Source organism: Schistocerca americana, chromosome 2 (assembly GCF_021461395.2).
Source record: "Schistocerca americana isolate TAMUIC-IGC-003095 chromosome 2, iqSchAmer2.1, whole genome shotgun sequence".
In the NCBI taxonomy this organism is placed as follows: domain Eukaryota; kingdom Metazoa; phylum Arthropoda; class Insecta; order Orthoptera; family Acrididae; genus Schistocerca; species Schistocerca americana.
In genome coordinates this window covers 1,054,667,583-1,054,690,427 of record NC_060120.1, presented here as the reverse complement: position 1 = coordinate 1,054,690,427, position 22,845 = coordinate 1,054,667,583, and the positions used below count along the sequence as shown (strand labels likewise).

Genomic DNA, 22,845 nt, shown 5'->3' with positions numbered 1-22,845 from the left:
TAAATTCATACATTAGCGGTATTAAAAAGCACGTTTTCTCCACTGCCCATATGATATCCATATTACTCTGTAGTACGTGCAAGTAAAATCTTCGGTAGCAGTGAACATGATACAAGGCAAAAGGGAAATTCCTTGTCCAGTCATTAAGCACAGCTGCTTCAAAAATTTTCATTACAAACAGCGAGACAAAAATTTATATTAGTCTTCCATTAAGACAAAATTTATTTAATTATTCTCCCTTTTTAGCAAAACAGTAATGGCATTTATGTTAGATCACTGTTTCGGTAGTGTAATTTTCAGAGCAAGTGAAATAGAAGAGACTTGAAACCCTAACGGAATTGTTCGTAGATTACAGTTTCTACTCAGTACCGGAATTTTTAGAGCATGTGAAATACAAGAGTCTTGAAATAAATTGAAAAATCTCCTACCATTAGCAGTGCACGATCTTTTGTAGATAAAGTCTAAGAATTATTTATTTACGCAAAATTACTATTAAGAGCACACGCGCGCAAAAGTGTGTGTGTGTGTGTGTGTGTGTGTGTGTGTGTGTGTGTGTGTGTGTGTGTCTGCGTGTGTGGGTGTCTGTGCATCTGTGTACACGCACAGATGCTCGATTCTGAACAAATTCACGCACAATGCTTATAAATTAAAGATGTATCCCAAAATCTGGAAATATTTGTAAATTAAAGAATAAATAAAAATTTAATTGGGAGTAAATAAGTCGCTGGCTGGGTCAGGCAATCGAATGACTTGTCCTGAATAGAGCGCGATCTTCCATTTACTTACATACCGTTGCATGTCACATCATATTTCTGTTAATTTACTGAAAAAAGTCACAGAACCTTTTGTGGAGTGCGTACAGTAAGACCTTCAGTACACGCGCCATCAGATTATTTGACTTGTCGCTCTAAGGAAGTGGGCGACTGCCAGCAATATGTCTCATGGTCTTATCGTGGCGTGTTTATCTTCTGCCGTTAGGTCAGACGATAGAAATGCCACTTGCCCGCGAAAGGCAAAGGTCTCGAGTTCGAGTCTCAGTCCAGCAAACAGTTTTATTCTGCCAGGAAGTTTCATGTAAGCGCACACTCCGCTGCAGAGTGAAAATCTCATTCTGGATCTGTGGTGTGCGTACTACAAGACCTTCGGTACACACACCATCAGATTATTTGACTTGTCGCTCTAACGATGTAGGCGGGTGTCAGCAATATGTCTCGTGGTCTTATCGTGGCGTGTTTATCTTCTGCCGTTAGGTCAGACGATAGAAATGCCACTTGTACGCTTAGAGTAGCAGATTGACGGTGACCAACTTTAAACAGAACTAGATTAATTTTCAAACACATTTATTAAAATAATAACAAGCACAAAAATAAGTTAACTTGGTCCTGGATGCTATTTACAATTGACAATCTGAAGTTCCTTTGGTCATGGTACGTTAGTCTTATTCTCACATATCTCTGATACTTGACAAAGTGTCTATACGTTTATCTTCATGGCTATGTACAGGAATATGATAATCTTATTAGGCGTAGACTGAAACTTAACTATTGACTAGTACAAACTAATGCAGACTGATGCAGACTAATGCAGACTGACTAATCGGAAGTCTGTTCACTCGCTGTAATTCCTCGCGCGTTCAGGTATCACTGCGCGTGTGATCTGCAAGGAGGAAAGGTTCTACGTTAGCAGCAATCTCATTGGCTGCGTTACATATTAATACACGGATCGGCGGAAGCAGAATTTGGTCCGTCTCTAAGACAGCGCCATCTCGTAGTGCGGAGACGGACGAGCGCTGCGCCTGCGCTGTTGTGCTTAGCGGGGCGCGCTCTAGTGGGAAAGTTGTGTACGCACTGACTACGCGGAACTATGTACGCAACACCTTTTATAAAACATAAAGGTAAATAAAAAATATTCACATTAAATAGGTTATCTCCGTCTGCACCAGTATCCATTACACTAAGGTTAACGAATCGCACAAAAATGACGTGTTTTCGAGGGATCGTCAGTTTGTAAGGGCCGATCGTAAAGTTCGAGACTGAGGGCGTAGCTACAGCGTGTATGCGAAATAGCGCGACTCCGATGCAGGTGTATAAGCATCAACATTTAGGCCAATGACTAATGTGGTCTTCGTGTCCTACCGACACGCATACGATAAAATACGGAAACGAGAACTATGGAATCGTTATTACCAAATGCCTACAAACAGGACCAATATGCAGTTTTTCTTTCTTTGGCTGCCAAAGGACGAGCAGCGGTACACACACATCGGATGATGAGAACTGTTTGTAGGGCACGAAAACCATCGTTGTAAAATGAAGCGCGAAGAGGTGCTGCTGCCTGGTGACAACACACGTCCACATATCGCACATGTCGTGATGTAGAGTTACGCCAGCTCCAGAGGGAGACACTTGGGCAGCCGCCCAGTAGTCCCCGTCTCTCCCCGTGCGATTATCGCGCCTACGGTCCCATGAGCAAGGCCTCAAAGGATCGCCGATACCTGTTGGACGAAGATGTGCAGCATGCATTTACGGACTTACTGATGCAGCAGGTCAGGGCGTGTTACCGAACGGTTCTCTTAAACCTGTTGCGTCGCTGAGACACTTGCCTCAGTGGTCACGGTGATTCTGAGTGATTGGCTTGCCGACGCTGGATTGCACGGCCCTTGAACGGAAACTTCTTGATCACCTGTTATATACAACGTAAGATATAATAAAAAATCATCAAATACCTGCTTCAGCTGCAAGCGGCATAATTGACTATGGTGCTTCCAAAGTGATGCTTGTGACATAGAACACAACAGGTGATTCTGATGACCCTTCTTGGCCCTGAAATATTAAGGCTGTGGATATATGTAAATAGAATCAATACAATACTGATGGTCGTTAGTACCCAGGGGAGAAACTATATGATCTACAAATGACGTTCGTGAAAGAGAGAATTTTACTTCAGAAATTTTATCTGTGAGCCCAACCTGCTGCAACCGGCGGAAAACCATCCCATTATGCCGAATACACTCACGGAAATCCTCATTGAAGGTAATCAAGTCATCTAGGTAGTGATAGAAGAGTTTAAATTAGATATCTGAAAAAAATACTCTCAACTTGGGAGTCGAAAAAACCTTGTTAAATTTCTACAAATTCGACCTGGTAGAAAACATTGTAACTGACTAGGGAACTTCAGACAAGTAAATCTGAGAATACAAATAGTCATGACCGAGATTCAAAGCAGTGAAGAGTTTAGCCCTACTATACCAAGAAGTGGAAGAATGTAAATCAGGCATCTGGATGGACTGTAAAAATATCTTTTTGTTTAGTGCAAGTAATCTATAACAAGCCAAACGCTACCATCCCACTTTAGAACGAGAGATGTTGGTAAGGAATATGGAGAGTAGGAAAGTCTTACAATTCTGTCTTGAAGCATTTCACCCAAGACCGGCTTCAGCTGGTTCTTTTTCGATGGTTGTCTGACTGCATTAATCAGTAAGCTCAGTATCGCACTCGCCAAACGCAGGAGTCGGCAGTTATCGGTCAGCACGTCCGGATATAACTGATGTACGTTGCGCAACTGTGCGACCTGCTCAGGAGATGTATGACTATAATTAACACACTTGTGTGAATCTGTAGTTATGACGCCTTTAACCTGCATCGGCGCCTTACGAGAGTTGTTAAAATTCATAGTGAAACCTGCAGCTGTCCTTTATTTTGTAAAATTCGCTAACAGTTTCGGTCAGTGACCACTGTCAAGCTTAGATGGCATAAACGGCAGCTAAGCTTCATAATGGTCTTTGACCTAAACTGTTAGCGAATTGTGCAAAATAAAGGACAGCTGAAGGTTTGAATTTATTTGGCGACTGAATATCCCCACCTACAAAAGTACATCAAGCTCAGAAAATAAGTTCGCATCATACCGAAGAGAAACGAAAATTGCTTTTCCCTCCAATTAAGCATAAGTCCTGGATGTTGGATAAAATGAGAATCAAGAATCACAGAAACAGCTAAGTGACGAGGTACCTCCCCTGGATCGTCCCAGTGAATGCCTGGAACCTCAATTAAAACATGAATACCGCAACAATTTTAGATTACCAGAGTTTTCCATCCTGCAGCTCGCGAGCCCAGTTCTCAATGGGGTTAATCGACGCGGTGGCTGTTACTTGTGGTACTGTTCTTCCGTACTTAATGATAATGAGCTGTTACAAATAATGCAGTAAGACATATAAATGGAAGATAATCAATAGAAAAATCAACAACTCGCTTGCACGCCAAGGGTGTACCTGCTCTAACTTTCCCCCTCGACTTCCTGGCTCGTCAGTCAGATTTCTGTCCGATTAAAATGGTCAGGGATCCCAACTCCGTAATAGCTAAACGTCGTTCTGATATTCTTATAGTACCGTCTCCGAATCTCCTTTGGCGCCTTCACATATCCCTGTCTCCTTTTCTCTTCACGTACACATAGCGAACGGCCTAGACATGTGTAGCATAGTTTGTAAGTCTGTGGTGTCTTCACAAACCATAACCTACACCTAACAATTGGATCAGTCTGTTCAAGAATATTATCTATAATCTCCGCGTCACCATACAGTAAACGTAACAACCTGACGGTGTGTCTGATATTGTGCAAGTACTATTGTAAGTGCCTTCAGTATCTTTTACTCTGCAATAGTTATTCTCCACTATTTCCTGCAATGCTCCAAACGTAAGTATTGACGGAATTCATTGAAAATGTACTGGCCCACTTTCTGTGCAAAAATAGTGCATTAAATGGCCTGTAAATTTTGGATATAGTGACTTATTGAACTGTTGGCCTCCTCAGGCCACAATTTCCACCTTGCTCCTGTAAATCAGCTAGGAATCGCAGCAGTTGCTGTATCTGTGCTAAAATATTGACCGACAGCTTTCTAGTCGGTTATAACTTTCCAAGTAAAGAACTAGGTAGCTTAGCAAACACCTACCGGCACTCGCCGTTCGTTACGCAGGCTTGAGGGCTGTCTACAACTCGCCGATCGATCTGACTGCAATACTGAATTTCCCTTCCAGAAGCTTCCGAGCTCTTTGCTTCTAATCTCCCTCCTGCACTTTGAGTAGGCAAGCATTTCCTCAATGCGTTCAGAGATGTCACAAGCTTGTCCCTGTAACTGGCCTATTTGTTTACTCAGTTGGCCGCTCCCTTCGACACAAAGCAAATCACGCGACCTATTCACGTAATGCATTATTCGGACATTCAAACGCCTCAATTGCGTGCAGGATGGCTCACCAACCTAAAAAACTGAAACAGCAGAGCCTGTTACAGTTGATTCAATAATGGCGACGAGCTCACTCTCCTGATTGGGATGCGACGTTGTTACAACAGAGTGACGCAATACTTCCTTCACCATACGCTCTTGCTTGGCTACACACCCAAGGGGCTCACTGCCCCTGATACTACCATGTCTCTCTCAGGTCGCTCATTCTCTCGTCACCTATCCTGTAACAATCAAAATGTATCGTAAAAATCGGTTTTATTAGCGATTAATAATAATAAACCACATAATCTGAAGCAAACACGATCTGGACCACTGTGTAGCAGAACGACAGGTGAGCGAAATGACTCGTTAGATTACGTGAGTTACCTTACACAATATTTATGGGAAAATAGTTTCTTGATAGTGGTTCAATTAGGACTGAAATAAAATCGGGCCCATTAAAAACAAATTTTGAAATAAGCAGTCTTCACAACCAGTTTTGTTCGAGTTACAACTGACACAGCGAACGTTCAAACATAATTCACTCAGCAATTATTCTGATACCAAAACTGCCCCCGAAAGCTCCTCGCGAGTAGCGGGTAGGCACTGCACAACTGCTGGTGATCTAGCTGTCGTGTCCCTAATGAAATGTTCAAATGTGTGTAAATTCCTAAGGGAACAAACTGCTGAGGTCATCGGTTCCTAGACTCACACAGTACTTAAACTATGCCAAGAACAACACACACATCCATGACCCAGGAAGCACTCGAACCACCGGCAAGGGGCTGCGCAATCCGTGACATGGCGCCGCAAACCGGGCTGCCACTCCTAATCCCACCACACTCAATAACATTCCCAACTTGAGCGGCAGTCGTGGTTGGTGCTCCTGACCTGCTGCAATTACGTGCCTGACTGCCGGTTCCGTGTCGTTGCATCTCGCCCGGCTCAAGAGACTCACGCGTGTCGTCCTGCATTCCGTCGACCCAGCTCAGCTACGCCCTCTATATGTCTCGGTCGTGTTGCTAGATGTAGCCGCCAGGAAATTCAAACGCCACGCTGGCACCAGCGGAACCACGCCGGTTCGGTCACGGCCCATCTTTCATCCCCCCAAACATTTCAGTGGGCTGCTATTTCTTGATTTGTGACACAAGTGGATAATAGGTTCGTCAACTGTCAATCAAACCACAGTTTTCACAAAAACAATCAATGCCAACTGAACAGCTCTAGAATGCATATTGTATAAAAAGCTTGGTGAAAGGTCTCCTCCCTTTTCTGCTTTGCTTTTCACAACAGTCTCAAGGAAGGAAACGTTATATCGACAGTGCCGTCATTACAGACGGAGCACAAGCTCGTATTACGAAGGGATGTGGAGGGCAATGGGTCGTGCCCTTTGAGAAGCACCATCCAGGCATTCGTCAGGAGCGATGAAGAGAAATCCCGAGAAACCTAAATCTGGATGATTGGATGGCGATTTGAAGCCTCCAGAATGTGAATCCACCGTGCTCAGCACTACGCCACATTGATCGCTAGGTAAACACTCTCAACTGAAGGAAAGCAAAACTGAGGTTGAAAACGACTTCAAAATGCATGACGTAGTATATGAAGTCAATAGCCCCTCCGGAAAGTATAAAAACATTCAATTTCATTAAAAATTGCCATGCATTTCTTAAAAATACGTGATTCCCCAAGTGTGAGAAAAAGAAGGAGCAATATACAATTGCTATACCACACAATCAGAACTGAAAAAGTCCGAAAATAGGTTAACAGTGCATAACATTGTTAACCTACGTCGATTCCAAAACCAGTCAGTTATACAGTGCTAAATTGTAGGTAATATTTTATCTACATTATGAAACCAAATCACAGAATTAGTCATACATATATCTGCTTCAGTTCAAGTGGACTCTTCAGTTTTCCTGTAACGTAACTTATTAGAAAAATTATCAACAATATTGATGAAAGTTACTATCAATCACAGACTTACAAAGGTTCATACCACCATCACAAACCACAAAGTATGAAAAATCCTTTATCTAATTTGTGATAAAAGACAACAAATATTGTACTGTTCTGAGGGTTCTTCACTAGCAGATGATTGAAGCAAACTTTTATTGAAAGTTTTTTGTAGTTATCATACAGAAATGTTACAGTCATAACTATTTTCTGTAGCTAACAAATGTATACAATATAAAATTGCTGCTCGAGCTGGATCCATCGGTTCATAAATTAACTTGCATAGTGAGCCTGCTAGAAGGGTCACTACACAAAATTACACTCACCATGGAACTAATAATTAATTGCGTGTTTTGCAATTTCTTTTAGTTTGCTAAACCACAATCATCCACGCACACACACACACGAAACGAAGAAAATCCCATAGCTTACAAGACTGAATACATACTGCTAGACAAAAAAAAAGCTATGGAGAGAAGTAAAAGAATACAGGCAATATCTGTGGCTGGCCCATCACAGCAACAAAAAGGCTGGGTCAAAGACTCCTCAAAACACTAAAATCTCCAGCCATAAAGATTAGGCCAAGGTCTAGACTATACAAAACGTTAAAACCCTCTCCGTACTCGTTTCTACATCAGCTAAAATAGAGGACATATCGCCACCGACATTCGCTTTTCCCTCTAGTCGCAATATGAAAAGCACTCAATAAAAATGTGGCACACAGTGTTGCACGCTGCAGGCATTACAGACCAGAGGATCCATTTAAGGAGATAGGAAGCCATATGCTAGGGGACAGTACTCACTTCGGAGATAGGTCAGGATCACCTCGTCCCAATAAATTACCGGCAAGAGGTTCGCCATGGCTGTCTTGCTTGCTTCGTCAACTGCAGCTCATTGTTACTGCCAGCCATTCCACGATATCTGACGCAACATTGATATAACAGTCTGCAGCAGAACGATTCACTGTGTGACGTCATGTTCCCTGCAGGCGTCGATAAAGGCTCAAAATTGTCAGATGCAGCAGAGTGATACTTGCTTCCCAACCTTGAAGAAAGTACAAATTGTCATGGATTGGCTCGGCAAGTTTCTCGGGTTCATGTGCTGCAATGATTGTGGCTACTAAGGTATACAGAACCGAAGAGAAACTGCTCGCCCTGAAGAGCCTCACTGGATGGAGTGCCTCCAGAATCGCGGGAGCACAGCACTAAATACAATGTACTCATGTGGATGGCCAGTATCCTTATGATTCGGTCGAGGTACACGGACTAACCATGGGAGTCCCACTGTTTGGAGCCATCAGCGTACTCAACTGTAAGTCCTTGATGCTTATCTGAAATATTAAATACATAGACTGACACGTAAAATCTGGAGTTCAATATCGCTGATAAGACGTCAAGTCTAAAATAATTCTGGACTTCCATAGGAACCAGGGAGAAGATCTGGTAAGAACTGTGTGTAAAATTTCAAAACTAGGCAGGCCTGTTTTCGTACATGCTATTTTAACTGCCGCAGATGTATACTTTTGACGCTCTTTCAAATGTTGCACTATAAACGTGTTCTTCATTAATCATCTTTCAACTGTGAGACACCTTCTCGCAGATAATTTACATGAGGGCTAATTTTACATTAAGTCTGATAGGTCGCACAGTTAAATCCACAATGATAATCCAATGAAGATTTGCACACATGTATTATGCAGCGTCTCTAGAATGCGCTTTGAACAGTTCACGTCGCACTTTTCAGTTTTGAGCGCACATTGAGCATGTAAATGTGCCTGGAGTAATAAGAGTCTCCCACCATGTGTGAGGTGCGTGCTGAGGGGTGCCGCCTGATTTCATGCACTCCACATACCATAACTGTCACGTGTAACTGACAAAGTGGGGCAGTAGTGCAGGAACTGTGAAGTTGGACGTACAGACATTCATAATTCAGTCGCTCAGGGAAGGAACAGAATGTCAACAAATGATGCTGTCCAGCGAGTAGGCCAGGTGATACGAGAAAATCGTGTACATCTATATCTACATACATATTCCGCAAGCTGCCGTTGGGTGCACAGCTGTAGGAACACTGTATGACTGCAACTCATTTCCTTTTCTGCTCCACTCGCACACAGAACGAGGGAGAAACGGCGGTCTACTAGCCTCCATAGGAGTCCTAAGTTCTCTGATCATAGCACTCAAAGACGACACGTTCGTGTACACCACAGTTTCATCCAGTATACAGCTGTTATTTTCTACTTACCCTGTTCGTCAGATCATTTATGCACATAAAGAATGAGACAAGTCCTATTACTCTCCATAGAGAAAATCAAGCGATGAGGATTTTTGCTAGCACTTACTGTGTTTCCTCGCGCCAATCAATGTTAGGGTGCACATTGCAAAGTTTTCGATGGTAAATATTTAATCACGGGAGGTGTTTGACCACTGACCTTACATCCCGGACTTGGCTCCCTCTGATTATGATCTCTTTGTTTTTTAGTATTTTGGCACAGACAACGAGCTCCAGACCAACCTAAAGAATTGGTGGAAAGCACAGGCCGCTACTTATATGTTGGTTCAAATGGTTCAAATGGCTCTGAGCACTATTCGACTTAACTTCTGAGGTCATCAGTCCCCTAGAACTTAGAACTAATTAAACCTAACTAACCTAAGGACATCACACACATCCATGCCCGAGGCAGGATTCGAACCTGCGACCGTAGCGGTCACCCGGTTCCAGACTGTAGAGCCTAGATGCTCAAACCGCACGGCCACTCCGGCCGGCTTAGATGTTGGACAGTCGGTGCAGTGCTACGATAAAATGTCGTAGTCAGAGGGGTGACTATGTAGAGAAGTAGCTAGGGTGTGTCTAAGAAGTACGACGTTTTGAAGTTTCGTTGTAGTTTCCATTTCGCGACTGATCGGACCTCGAAAAACAAATAGTCCTCGTACGGCAGCCGTTTATTGAGAGTGCTGGTGCTCAGAGCTGCGTGTGTGTTTGTCTGTGGGCAGAGCCGCCGCACGCGGTCTTCTTGGAGGTGGACGGGCGGCGGCTGGACCCCGGCAACGTGTTCCTGCCGGTGCTGGAGGGCTCGGCGCTCGCCGTGGGCTGCGTGGCCGAGGGCGGAGAGCCGCCGCCGCGCCTCTCGTGGCGGCTGGCGCTCGCCGGGCAGCCGGACGCGCAGGCGCAGCCGCAACAGCACCAGCACGGCGCCGTGCCCCTGCTGAGCACGCAGCCCGCCGCGCCGCTGCCCGCCGCGGCCCACGTGCTGCGCTCCGAGGCGCGGCTGGCGCGGCTGCTGCGCGCGCACCACAACGCCAGCGTCGCGTGCCTCGTGCAGCACCCCGCGCTGCCGCAGCCCGCGCTACAGGTCTCGCTGCTGCTCGACGTCCAGTGTGAGTACCACCTGCGGTCCGCTGTAACTCTACCACAACAGACGGGGAGTACACGAGGGCGCAAAGTGATGTTGACTAGGGAGTCTCCCCATCTCACACCCCTCAGATTTATTGGTAAGAGAGCCCAGTGGACAACCCGTCAAAAGCTGAACACAGACCAAGCATGAAAACAGGAAGAAGTAGCTGGACTGTAACAAAAATAAAAAAGCAAAATAGAAACAGTGAACGGTCCAAGGACAAGAGGTACAATATGAAGCCAACCTAAATAGAAATCGTGTCGTGCTTAAGTGTTTACTGTTGTAGGCTATGCCGCAGGGGACCCCGTGCATACGTCCCTCTGCCTTTTTTTTTTTTTTCGCTATTCGTTTCATTCAGATTTGTGTCTGTGCCGTGGTGTAACGTCCGTTTACAACGGCGAGGTGTAAGTAGGGGCCCATATTGACAGTACAAAGGAAGTGGCTTTCGAATGGGAACCGGAAACGTTTGATGACAAGGCAAGAAGTCAACCGAATCCTACACCGGGAAACAGGTCTGGTGTGTCATGTACGGCACTAGTGACAGTACGTGTGTCATATGATAGGAAACTCTTATCGCACCTAATTTGTACGACTGGTAAGCCAGTAGATATGCGTCCTTGCCCGATATAGGCGTTCGTATGAATGAGAATGTGATCGCTCCCGAGGAAATTATGGAAATATAATAGTTTGCCACATAAGCTGCAAGAAATCAACGCAACAGTTTCACACTCACACAGTTTCTCTGTGCTCTGTCAAAACACATGTTTTAAACGTTTTTGAAGTTGTGTTCCGCTTTGGAAGTTGACTCTTGAATTCCTTTGTTGTGACGCAATTCACAACCGTTCATTTGTTGTTTTAATTTGTGTGAGACGTCTACGTGGTACGTCGCTTGTTCTCACCATTCGTCACATTTGCTGGCGATGGTAACGCATTGTTAGCATATGACTCAAATTATATAACCAATGGATAGCATGACAACTGCCAAGACCGAACGAGAACAAGAATTCGAATGTTTACAGTGTTCTGAAAAAAAAAGGCACGAGAAAGTTTTCAATACGGCTCGCTTATTTGGCAGTCCATCCCAGTGGCCAGCTGCCTACGAAACCACTGCTGCGTCAAGCTGTTCTTTATTGCACTTTTTGTTCTTGGTCCGCTCAGGGTTTCTATTTTGCTTTTTTTCACTGTTCAATAAACCCTCTTCCTATTTTCAAGATACATCTGTGTTCGGTTTTTGACGGGTTATCCACGGGCCATCTTACCACTAAATCTGATGAGGGTACGACGGGAGTTTCCCTTGTGTGATTTGATGATGATAGTCCAGTTCGTCCACACTTCATCAATTTCCTTACCTTGCTTCTTCTCCATCGGTCGCGGGCTCTGAGGCTTATGCAATACACAGGTCACAGTAATATGGAAAGTGCGTAGGTTTAAATGCTAAGCGCAATGAGAATCATGAAGCGTTAGAAAGCGACCTAACTTCGCCTTATTTCTCCAATCCCACAATTAACAAAACGATATCTGTAGCCAGTCTATCAGTAATATTCATAATAAGATTAGCAGTCATTAATCATTAGTTCCCAAGCTCCGCAAAAGTAACAAAGTACTTCACATGAAATTCGAGTTCACACGAAGTTGCACAAATAAGTTTTCCGAATGAACTCTATTAATTCCGTGTTTACGCGGAGTTTCGCTTCACGCAGTAGTTCACTTGTTATCACCTCGGATACCAAGGCAATTTTTCAGTAAACTGTTCCGTCATTAAATGAGGTCAGGCTTTATACAAAGATTCATACATTACCTCCTCGGAAACCGAAACCGATCGTAGATTCCTTGTGAGTTGCCTTACCAGTTTGGTGGCTGCCCTCTCAGGACCCTCTTGGGACAGATCTGCCCTTACTGTCAATAAGCACTAACAGTAATTAAAATTTATAATTAGTATTTCCTGATGAACTGAGTGATACCGATATTATTGTTCACGAGTTCTCAGTGCAAGTAACGTAACCAGTACGATTGGCGCTATACGTTAATGTTTACACAGTAAATATGAATAATACAAAACTCTCTTCTTGGCATCCATTGTTGTAGGTGAAGCCTCACTCTCTCTCTCTCTCTCTCTCTCTGTTGTAGAACGATACGGCCGTTGCTCACCCGCTCGTTCTCACGTAATATGACATTGTTCGATGAGTCTGCCCTGTGATCCTACCTACTCGCTTACGTCCCGTAGAAAATCTTCTTATATTGTGATTAAAACATAACAACCAAAATGTAATAACCGTGGCAACGATATGGCATTAATGCCACACCGTCTCCATTGTGCTGCGTCCGTCTTCCTTCGACCCCATGCCCTTCACTTTCTTGTTGTTGTGACTTAGCAAGACACCCAAGCCACTAGGAGGTGAAGCCGAAAGGCACGCGTTTAAACTCACGCAGGCTGGCGTGAGGTCTGGAACAGTTAAAGGATTTGAGTCTAGCAAATAAAGTACGTAGCTGTTGGAATACTTAACTTTAATCCATAATTGGTGAACATCGGTCTGACGGTACATGCATCACAAGATAAATAGCAAATGATAATGGCACCTTGCTAGGTCGTAGCAAATGACGTAGCTGAAGGCTACGCTAACTATCGTCTCGGCCAATGAGATCGTAATTTGTCAGCGAACCATTGCTAGCAAAGTCGGCTGTACAACTGGGCGAGTGCTAGGAAGTGTCTCTAGACCTGCCGTGTGGCGGCGCTCGGTCTGCAATCACTGACAGTGGCGACACGCGGGTCCGACGTATACTAACGGACCGCGGCCGATTTAAAGGCTACCACCTAGCAAGTGTGGTGTCTGGCGGTGACACCACACTTGTACTTTGCATCTCTTGCTTAATCTGTTGCTAGCTTCGTCCCATTTTAGCCTTTCGTACAACAGTCGGTAAAAACGTAACCCCTATACCAGTTGTTCTCAACCGGGGATTAATTACCTCCTGAGAGGTGAATTATAAGTTTCTGAGAACTAAAACTTAAAGTCTCCATTTGTGTTTCGATCACGAAAGTAAATTATTTTTAAAAGAATATTGCCATTATCACTATTTCGTAAGGAGATGATTATGCGAGTTACCAGTGATTACGTTTCTGTCAAATACTGCCATTAACACATCACGTAACATGGTGGACGCTGTAGCTTCTGGAACAAATGTGTCAAAATAGTCTTCCTCAAATAGTCCACCCATTACACAAATACTTTTTACTTTCGACCTTGCGTCCAAACCTGAGACAGATACAGTGCATATGCTTAAAAATCTCATGATAATGCTTTCTACGAGTTGTAAATAGTTCCTGAGGATAGATTCCATTTTTATTTCGCAACAATAAATTAATTAAATGATAACACAACAGAAACTGTAGGTGCTACTACACAGCTGTAGGGCTTACACAGTATTGTTATTGATGCGGCTGTGGTCTGACTGACAGCATTGGCAGCATCAATTCTTCTAATTTCTGGCAATTCACCTATCGAGTGATTAACAGACTGTAGGTCTAAGTACAGTGAACACAATTTAATTAAGTTGATTCTAAGAGGAAGTGCAGGATGTGGGTGACGCAAGTATCGCTACAGAGGGGTGTGGTGCTGAGAAAACAAGTCTTGTAACAAGTCTCCATCCTCAACGTGGATTGTTAGCTTTCTTATCTGACGAGTGACTGTGGAAAGCACCCGTGATGAAATGAGAATTGCTTGATCATTATATATAAAAAAAAAGCACTCCATCATCAGGCCACAAGTGGCCCATCGGGACCATCCGACCGCCGTGTCATCCTCAGCTCAGGATGCGGATAGGAGGGGCATGTGGTCAGCACACCGCTCTCCCGGTCGTTAGAATGGTTTTCTTTGACCGGAGCCGCTACTATTAGATCGAGGAGCTCCTGAATTGGGATCATGAGGCTGAGTGCACCCCGAAAAATGGCAACAGCGCATGGCGGCCGTATGGTCACCCATGCAAGTGCTGACCATGCCCGACAGCGCTTAACTTCGGTGATCTGACGGGAACCGGTGTATCCACTGCGGCAAGGCCGTTGCCCATCGTATAAAAAGAGGGAGCTACAAATAAGGAGTGCCAATCTTCTCATAGACTCACCAGTCCATGATTTAATGAAACACCTACGGCATCTAAATAGCATTTACCTTTCGTCATTTTAAAACTGAAAGTTTAGAAAGAAAATTGTTTTTCATTCTCAAGTTTAGTTAGGCGGCTTTGATGGTGGCAGTGGGGCAAATTGTCTTATATCTGATCGGTCTCAGAAAACTTCGGAACCACTGCCTTATAGGACTTCCGTGTGCCTATTTGTCCTTGTACTTAGGTCGACAATAATTTGACGGCATAAAGAATTTAAGTTTACAAGTAAATATAATCAAAAGATACGCTCATTTATTACATATATTTTGATACTCGGAAAATCAGTATTCAAAACCTATAGACAAATTTATATACATAATTAAGGTTGTACAGAACATTCAAGTGACGAGTCCTGCTCACAATTGTCTGTTCTTTCTTTTCGTTGTCGTGTATTCCTGGTATTATTCCCTCCTCATCTTTCTTTTGCTTTTTCTGTCTCTCCCTCCCTCCATCTTCTCTGCAATCATTCCTGCAGCGCAATTTCTTCGCATTCTACGCTCTGGCTTCGTTTTCCCAATTCTGATCATTTTCGCTAGCTGTCATGCCTCTCCTACTCTTAGCAGTTCCTCTGCATCCTTTATTCTGCCACTCCATTTTATATTTTTCCCCACAACCACATTTCAAACAGAATCAACTATTTTTCCTTCCCTCTTTTAATGTTCATGAATCATTGTCGTACTATACCACACACCAGACAAACTTCTTTCAAAGTCCTTTTCTTTACTATATCAGATTTCTTTTTACTATCTAACTGCACATTTTTATGGCCCTTTTACTCATATATGTTCTGTTTATTGTCCTCATACAGACTTCACTATCTGACACAAACTTCCTATGGTAAATAATGTCTTCCAGTATTTTTCCTTAGAACGAAGTTATTACGCAGCCCTCATGTTTGCTAATTAACATCATTTTGGTCGTCTCTATATCTACTCTCATTCCATGTACTTCCTCCACATTTCAAATCCTCTTCACCATATTCTATCGTTTTGTTTTCTCTAATAATGGCAACATTATGGTGCTAGACGAATGACTCTCAGACATGAATGTAATAATTCCAGTTCCAAAGAAAATGTTGGTTTTGGCAAGTGTCAATGTTACTGAACTGAATCATGGTTGCAATACACTAACACGAAGTATATACAGAATAAAAAATGGTAGAGCCAGTCCTTGGGGGAATCAGATTGGGTTGTAGTGACGTAGTGTAACATGTAAGGCATTACTGACCCTACACCTTATCATATAAGATTGACTGAAGAATGGCTAATCTATCTTCATAACATCTGTTGATTAATAGGAAATTTTTGACGATGTGGAGTAGTCTACATTCTTTGAGATTCTGGAGCTAGCGTGGGTAAAGTTAAAGGACGCAAAGGTAATTTATAATTTGTATGGAAACCAAACAGCAGTTGTAAGAGTCGAAGGATGTTAAAGAGAAGCGATGAACACAAGTGAGCTGTGTGGCGTTTTAACGTTTTCCCAATGTTATTCGGTCTGTAAAAGGAACTTAGTCGACTTAAATCAGGCGAGTCTGAGGAAATTAGATTGGGAAATGAGACTCTTAATGTAGTAGATGGCATCAGCTATCACGACCACGAAAGTAGAAAGGTTACAAAGCTCAGACTAGCAATAGCAAGGTAAGCATTTTTGAAAAAGACGAATTTGTTAACGTCTAACATAATAATAAGTGTTAGGAATTCTTTTATGAATTTATTTGTCTGTAGCGTAGCCTTCCATGGAAGTGAAAGAAGGATGATAAAGTTATACCGCGTCATGCTCCTCGTCAGTTTCTTCTGCGCGATGTGCATGTCGACTCCTCTGCTGGTTTATTTTTCGAAATATTCTACTGTTCACCGTTAGCTGAAGACTGAAGAGAAAAGTGACGGTGTATAACATCCTGGAAGACTTTATTTTCAATTACAACATCCACCATAACCTACGTCACTATATGAGATAATAGAATCTTTTGAAGTCTGTTGCTGCAGAACAATGCTTAAGATGTGATGCATAAATCGAATAGTTAAAAAAAGGTACCGAACGGAATTGGACAGAATAAGACGTTTATGGCATAATTTGACTAAAATAACGTATCCTTGGGCATGAAGGAATCATCATCTTGGTAATGGAGATACGTATGGGAATAAAATTTTGGAGGGAGGCCAAAGGTCGAATACAGTCAGCCCGTTTAACTGCATGTAGGCTGTGGTGTCACCGCCAGACACCACACTTGCTAGGTGGTAGTTTTAAATCGGCCGCGGTCCATTAGTACATGTCGGACCCGCGTGTCGCCACTGTCAGGGATCGCAGACCGAGCGCCACCACAAGGCAGGTCTCGAGAGACTGACTAGCACTCGCCCCAGTTGTACGGACGACGTAGCTAGCGACTACACTGACGAAGCCTCGCTCCTTTGCCGAGCCGATATTTAGAATAGCCTTCAGCTAAGTCAATGGCTACGACCTAGCAAGGCGCCATTAGTAACATTGTATGTATCTAAATAGTCTCACTTGTATCGCCACAATCTCCAGATGTACCAAAAGGATGGATTAAAGTTAAGTATTCCAGAAGCTACGTACTTTTCTTTATAGCATTCATTACGTATCCTGTTTCAGACCTCACGCCCATCTGCGTGAGCGTAGCGCGTGCCTTTCGGCTTCCTCTCATTGTGTCTAGGCTGTCTTGTCTAGACACAACATAGGCTACAGTAGTTATCTAGAGATGAAGAGGCTTGCGCGAGATAGACTAGGTAGAGATCTGCATCAAACCATTTTTCGTGCTGAAATCCACAACTACAGCGACATGTCAATTACCCTTACGTCTGGTTCTATCATTCCGCCAGTTTGTCCTAACGCTTCGTTACTTCCTCATAACATGAATTGTAAAAAGTAGTTAAAAATACTAACTACCCTTGTATAACAAAACTTGCAATACTTGCCTCATCTGTTTTCTCATTGCCTATCCATACTTTTGGTTTCCCTACCATTCTTCTGTCCATCCAGACTACACCACATCTGCCAGTGACGTGAGGACGATACTCCGCTCAACTCACACAATCGTCTATTACCAATCAACAAACAGATTAAGATATTCCTAAGAAATACCAGGATTTTTTGACTTGCCATCCTCATCTCCCGGTACATTTCTCACGGCCCTTTTCCTTTTCAGAACCCAAACTGTGACTCCCTCCACGAATTCCTTGTTAATCTGTAAAATCTTCTGAGTACAAGCTTTCACACGCCATTTGTGATGTCACATATGAAATCAGTTTGGCGTAAAGTCTTTAAATTCTTTGGCCTATTATTTCTTTGGCAAAGAGACTAGGATCTATTTAACTAAACACAGTATGGAGGGTAAATGCACTCGTTAAATATCCTATTAATGAGGTTTGTCAGTTTAGCTGTTACTCCACTTCTACAGTTTTAACACTTTTAGTCGTGTTTCGTCACAGCCCATTGCTTTACTCGTAGCCTTTATTACTTCCCATCTCAATATCTTTAGTCCAGGATCTGTTTACTCACATTCTACTTTATGTTCCAATCTTCCTATACTAACAAAAGAACACGACGCCATTCCCCCAGCATCGGAAAATAAAGTTTCATGGAATGGCCCGGATCGCCGTTCGTCCCCCCAGAGTCAATAAAGTTACTTACGTAGCATTACAGATCTATATTGGAGCACCTGAATTGTATTAAGAAGTCTGTGCTCATGCACTATAGTTATGATGTATTATTTAATCGCCTACGTAGCCAAAATCTGGCTTCTCGGTATACCTCACATCTTTATTACGTATAAAACATAATAATCGGAAGTATTTCCTACAATATTAGATGCCCAGAACGGAAATGCAATTGACACTATCGGTTTGTGTCGTCCTGAAGAGTAACAGTATTGTGAATTTCACTCAACCAGTGGCCAAATGAGGAAGACTATTTACCAGTAACGTTTTTGGCGGGGCACGATGGCCAACGGACATAGGCTGGGGAAATAGAGATCAGAATCTGGTCTACTGGAAAAAAATTATTCTACTTTTAATACAAACATTGAAGGAGACCTAAATGACCAAGTCTAGGGACTGCTTCATAGAGGTTTTACTAGACGGACAAGTAATGGTAGAGCGAAGACGACGCAACATCGACTTACGTAAACTCGATACTGCCTAGCAGGCTGTCATTCCTGTCCCTCTGCCAATTTGTGAGTGCGGACTGACATGACCAATACTGCCCGGCGTCTGCGCTTTACGTGCTATCTGCTGTATCTGAAATGACAAATTGGTGTTCTTCCGTAGATGGACAGGGAAAAATGATGTTGCCTTTGTATCTGCGGTGAAACATCTAGACATAAAACTATAGAGACTTTCCTTAGCTTCGAAGTTACTGCATATAGGCTGTTCCATTTTACCTCAGTCGGCGTGAAACTTTGCATTTTTTGTAGGGATACAGTTTCTTGTCGTCTACAGTAGAGTTTAAGTTAATATATTTGCAAACTCGCAGCTGTAATAAAAAATTGCTTCCGTGTCTAAGGTCAGAGTAATTATAATTTGATAAACTCCCACGATTCTGTGATTCGTAGCTCAGAAGCTATTCAAGGGTAAACTCACAAATAAAATTGAAAAACAAGGTAGTACTGTGTATTTCGAAGTGGTATCTGCAAGGTGTTTTATACTAAAATTTAATGTAATTTTCATCATGTTATTGTTTTTCTCAAATACACAATAACTTAAATGGATTAAAAATTGTACCAAATTGATGAGCATTTGATCTAAAAACGGTATTAGTAATCTTTCCTGTGCTATCTTCAGTGGTGAGCTGTAGAAAAAATAAAAGTAAATCGACACGGAGGCAACACCCATGAATTGTGACGAGGCTGTTGTCGGGCACCTGTTGTTTATGTTTCGCCGCAGCCCATCGTAACCTAAGCACATCGTAAGCTTAAATACAGTGACGGAAAAAAAATCGCAGCACCAAGAACGAGTTGTGCGACTTGAACGAAAGTTGGTAGCGTCTTCCTACGTCTGAAAGATGATGTCTATTCATATTTTTCGCCAGTCATATGCTCTAGAAGCACAACTATGAAAATGCAAAAAAGGTTTGCTTTAAATGCGCACTGTGTGAATTGAAAGTGGAGGGATGGAAAGCAAAGGAAAGAGAAGGAACTATTGATATGAGTTACATCTAGAGTTTTAGCGGAATCAACGGCAATGAGTGAAAATGTGTGCTGGATCGGGAATCGAACCCAGGATCTCCTGCTTATCAGTCAGTAGCGTTAACCACTGAGCGACCCAGACATGGTGTTTCTACCATCGCGCGGACTAGCTCGGTAGGCCTCTCGACCGACCAACATTCCCACCCAACATCCCTATCCACATTCCCTGTCCATGGCCTCCATACTAGCTACTTCACAGATTCATAAAAAGGACTATAAATAAATTTTAACATTTCACCTTACGAATTTACATTTTAACCCAAGATTCCAGCAGGAAGTGGAACTTACTTATGGACCCACATGAAGGTAGTGGTTCATTGCCCATCGAGGCGAATCAGAAAGAACTGACATTAAACATTCATATAACAAACTGTAACGGTCGGTTGGTTACATTTGAGATTGGAGGTCGTGAGTTGATGTTAGTGAAGAATGCCATTAAGACAAAGGCAACGAAGATGCCCTTATCAACACCCAGTGAGTTTGAAAGAGACCGTATAATAGGGCTACGGGAAGCTGGAAGTTCCTTCTGCGATACGTCAGAATGACTTGCAGGAATGTAGCCACTGTAGGTGATTACTGGCACAGGTGGTCACGGGAAGCTGCGGTCGCAAGAAGGCCGGGGTCCGGATGGCCACGTGATACTAGTGAGAGGGGGGACCGTTGTGTCCGGCGTGTGGCTGTGGACCAGCATCTGCAGCGGCGTCTGCAGCAGCAGCTGGCACCAAAGTGACACAACGAACTGTCAGAAATAGATCACTTCAAGGAAGATCCGAGCCAGACGCTCTGTGGCGTGCATTTCACTCATCCCCGAAACACCGCTGTTTACAGCTTCAGTAGTGTCTAGGGAGGGCAGGGTGGAGGTGCCTCGGTGCCAGTGTCGGACGTCTGTGGGTCAGTGCAAACATACCGTCATATGAGCACAGGACACATTGAATAAGTTCACAGATATGTGAGGGCTCGAAGAGTTCTTAAATAACAGACCCCTGTTTGTAGTCCTTGATTGCGAGTGTTCAAATGAGACAAGGGTACCGCCATCAGTGCCCGTGCGAAGCATGGTAGAGACCGTTGTTGTTCTCTGTATACATAAATGATTTGGTGGACAGGGGAGGAAGGGGGGGAGGGGGGCAGCAATCTGCGGTTGTTTGCCGATGAAATCGTGGCTTACGGTAAGATGTCGAAGTTGAGTGACTGTAGGACGCTACAAGACGACTTTGAAAAAATTTCCAGTTGGTGTGATGAATGGCAGCTAGCCCTAAATGTGGAAGAGTGTAAGTCAGTGCGGATGAGTAGTGATTCAAACCTGTAACGTTCGGATACAGTGCTGTTAGTGTCCCGCTTGACATGGTCAAATCGTGTAAGTACCTGGGCGTAACGTTCCGAAGCGATATGAGGTGGAACGAGCGTGTGGGAACTGCGGTAGGGAAGGCAAATGGTCGACTTCGCTTTATTACGAAAATTTTAGAAAAGAATTGTTGACCTGTAAACGAGATCGCATATAGGACATGGTACGATCTATTTTTCAGTACCGCCCGAGTGTTTGAGATCCGTACTAGGTCGGATGGAAGGAAGACATCAAAGCAATTCATAGGCGCGTTGCTAGATTTGTTACCGGTAGGTTGGCAACACGTAAGTGTTACTCAGATGCTTCGGTAATTTAAATGGGAATCCATGGTGGGAAGGCAACGTTCTTTTTTTTAAAAAAAAACGCTATTCATAAAGTTTAAGGAACCGTCATTTCAAGCCGACTGTCGAACGATTCTACTGCCGCCAACATACATTGCGCCTAAGGACCACGAAGGTAAGATACGAGGAATAAAGGCTCATAAGGAGGGATATAGACAGTCGTTTCTCCCTCTCTCTGTTAGCGAGTGGAACAGAACATTTAGTGAAAGTAGTACAGAATACTATCTGCCACGCACCGTACGGTGGCGTGCGTACTGTCTGAGTAGATTCAGGTGTAGATGTAAACTATGGCAGACTAGAAATCACACATAGCACAAGTGTGGCGAAAGATAACTAGATAGTTGGCAAAATTATTCGTAAGACGCGTGCGTGTATATGAAACTGTGTAAAGCGAATAGATTCAAATGTATATTTGCGGTCATTTGAATTTTTTTTTTCTTTTTTTTGAGATTTTCCCGTCTCGTTCGTACACGGAGTGGATTATTGTCGTCGTCTGTTTCTTTTAACTAGGTGCACCTCTTATTCCTTATGACTCTGTAACACTGTGGTTTTATGTCCAGTTAATTTTGTGCAAGTTTTAATATACTTTCAGTTTATTTGTTCGTGAAGTCGTACAAAAGAGGACCATGCGCCTCTCTCTACTTGTTGTTAATGGATTGCTTTCTTGTTTTTTAGAAAATCTGCTGATCGCCTAAAGAGCGAAACGTGTCACTGAAATTGAATAACTCTACAACCTGATCTGTTGAAATCCTACTTTACCGAATTTTAAATCGGAAACTAGACACTTAAGGGCCAAAACTGAGAAAGTTATTTTCTTTTACTTCAATTGACACACGTAAGAATTATTAATCATTTGAGGTCGGTTTTCCCATTTTTCGTCTGATTTGGAATGGAGCAGTCCTTAACCATTTTCTAAAAGTCGTCTAACAGCGTGCTTAACGTGCATACGGTTGTGTGGAGACCAGCTCACTCGTAGTGCGGCAGCTGTAACACCTCAAATCACATTTGGCGTTTCTCTGGAGAAATAATCCCACCGTTCACTTTTATTGCTCCACGTAATAATTGTACCACGTTCTACATTGAACTCAGGTCATTACTTAATTTTACTGTCGAACTAAACACAATATAACAAAGGTAGGTTGATAGAAACAATCGTCGGGGACGTACATTGAGGTGATAAAAGTCCCGGGATACCTCCTTGTACTGTTTCGGACCTCCATTTGCTCGGCGTAGTGGAACTCCTCGACA

The 22,845-nt window shown here is 43.2% G+C and overlaps 1 protein-coding gene and 1 pseudogene across 1 annotated transcript in view; one reads left to right on the top strand and one right to left on the bottom strand.

Annotated features, from left to right (window-relative positions):
• Positions 1 to 9,935: 9,935 nt before the first annotated feature.
• LOC124594672 overlaps positions 9,936 to 22,845 on the top strand; it is a 289,502-nt gene continuing 276,592 nt past the window's right edge. Inside the window, exons 1-3 of the mRNA XM_047133040.1 lie at positions 9,936 to 9,945; positions 10,159 to 10,318; positions 10,376 to 10,542. Coding sequence (XP_046988996.1) covers positions 9,936 to 9,945; positions 10,159 to 10,318; positions 10,376 to 10,542 — 337 coding nt within the window. The remainder of the gene's footprint in view (positions 9,946 to 10,158; positions 10,319 to 10,375; positions 10,543 to 22,845) is intronic.
• Positions 14,502 to 14,618, bottom strand: LOC124597499 (annotated as a pseudogene).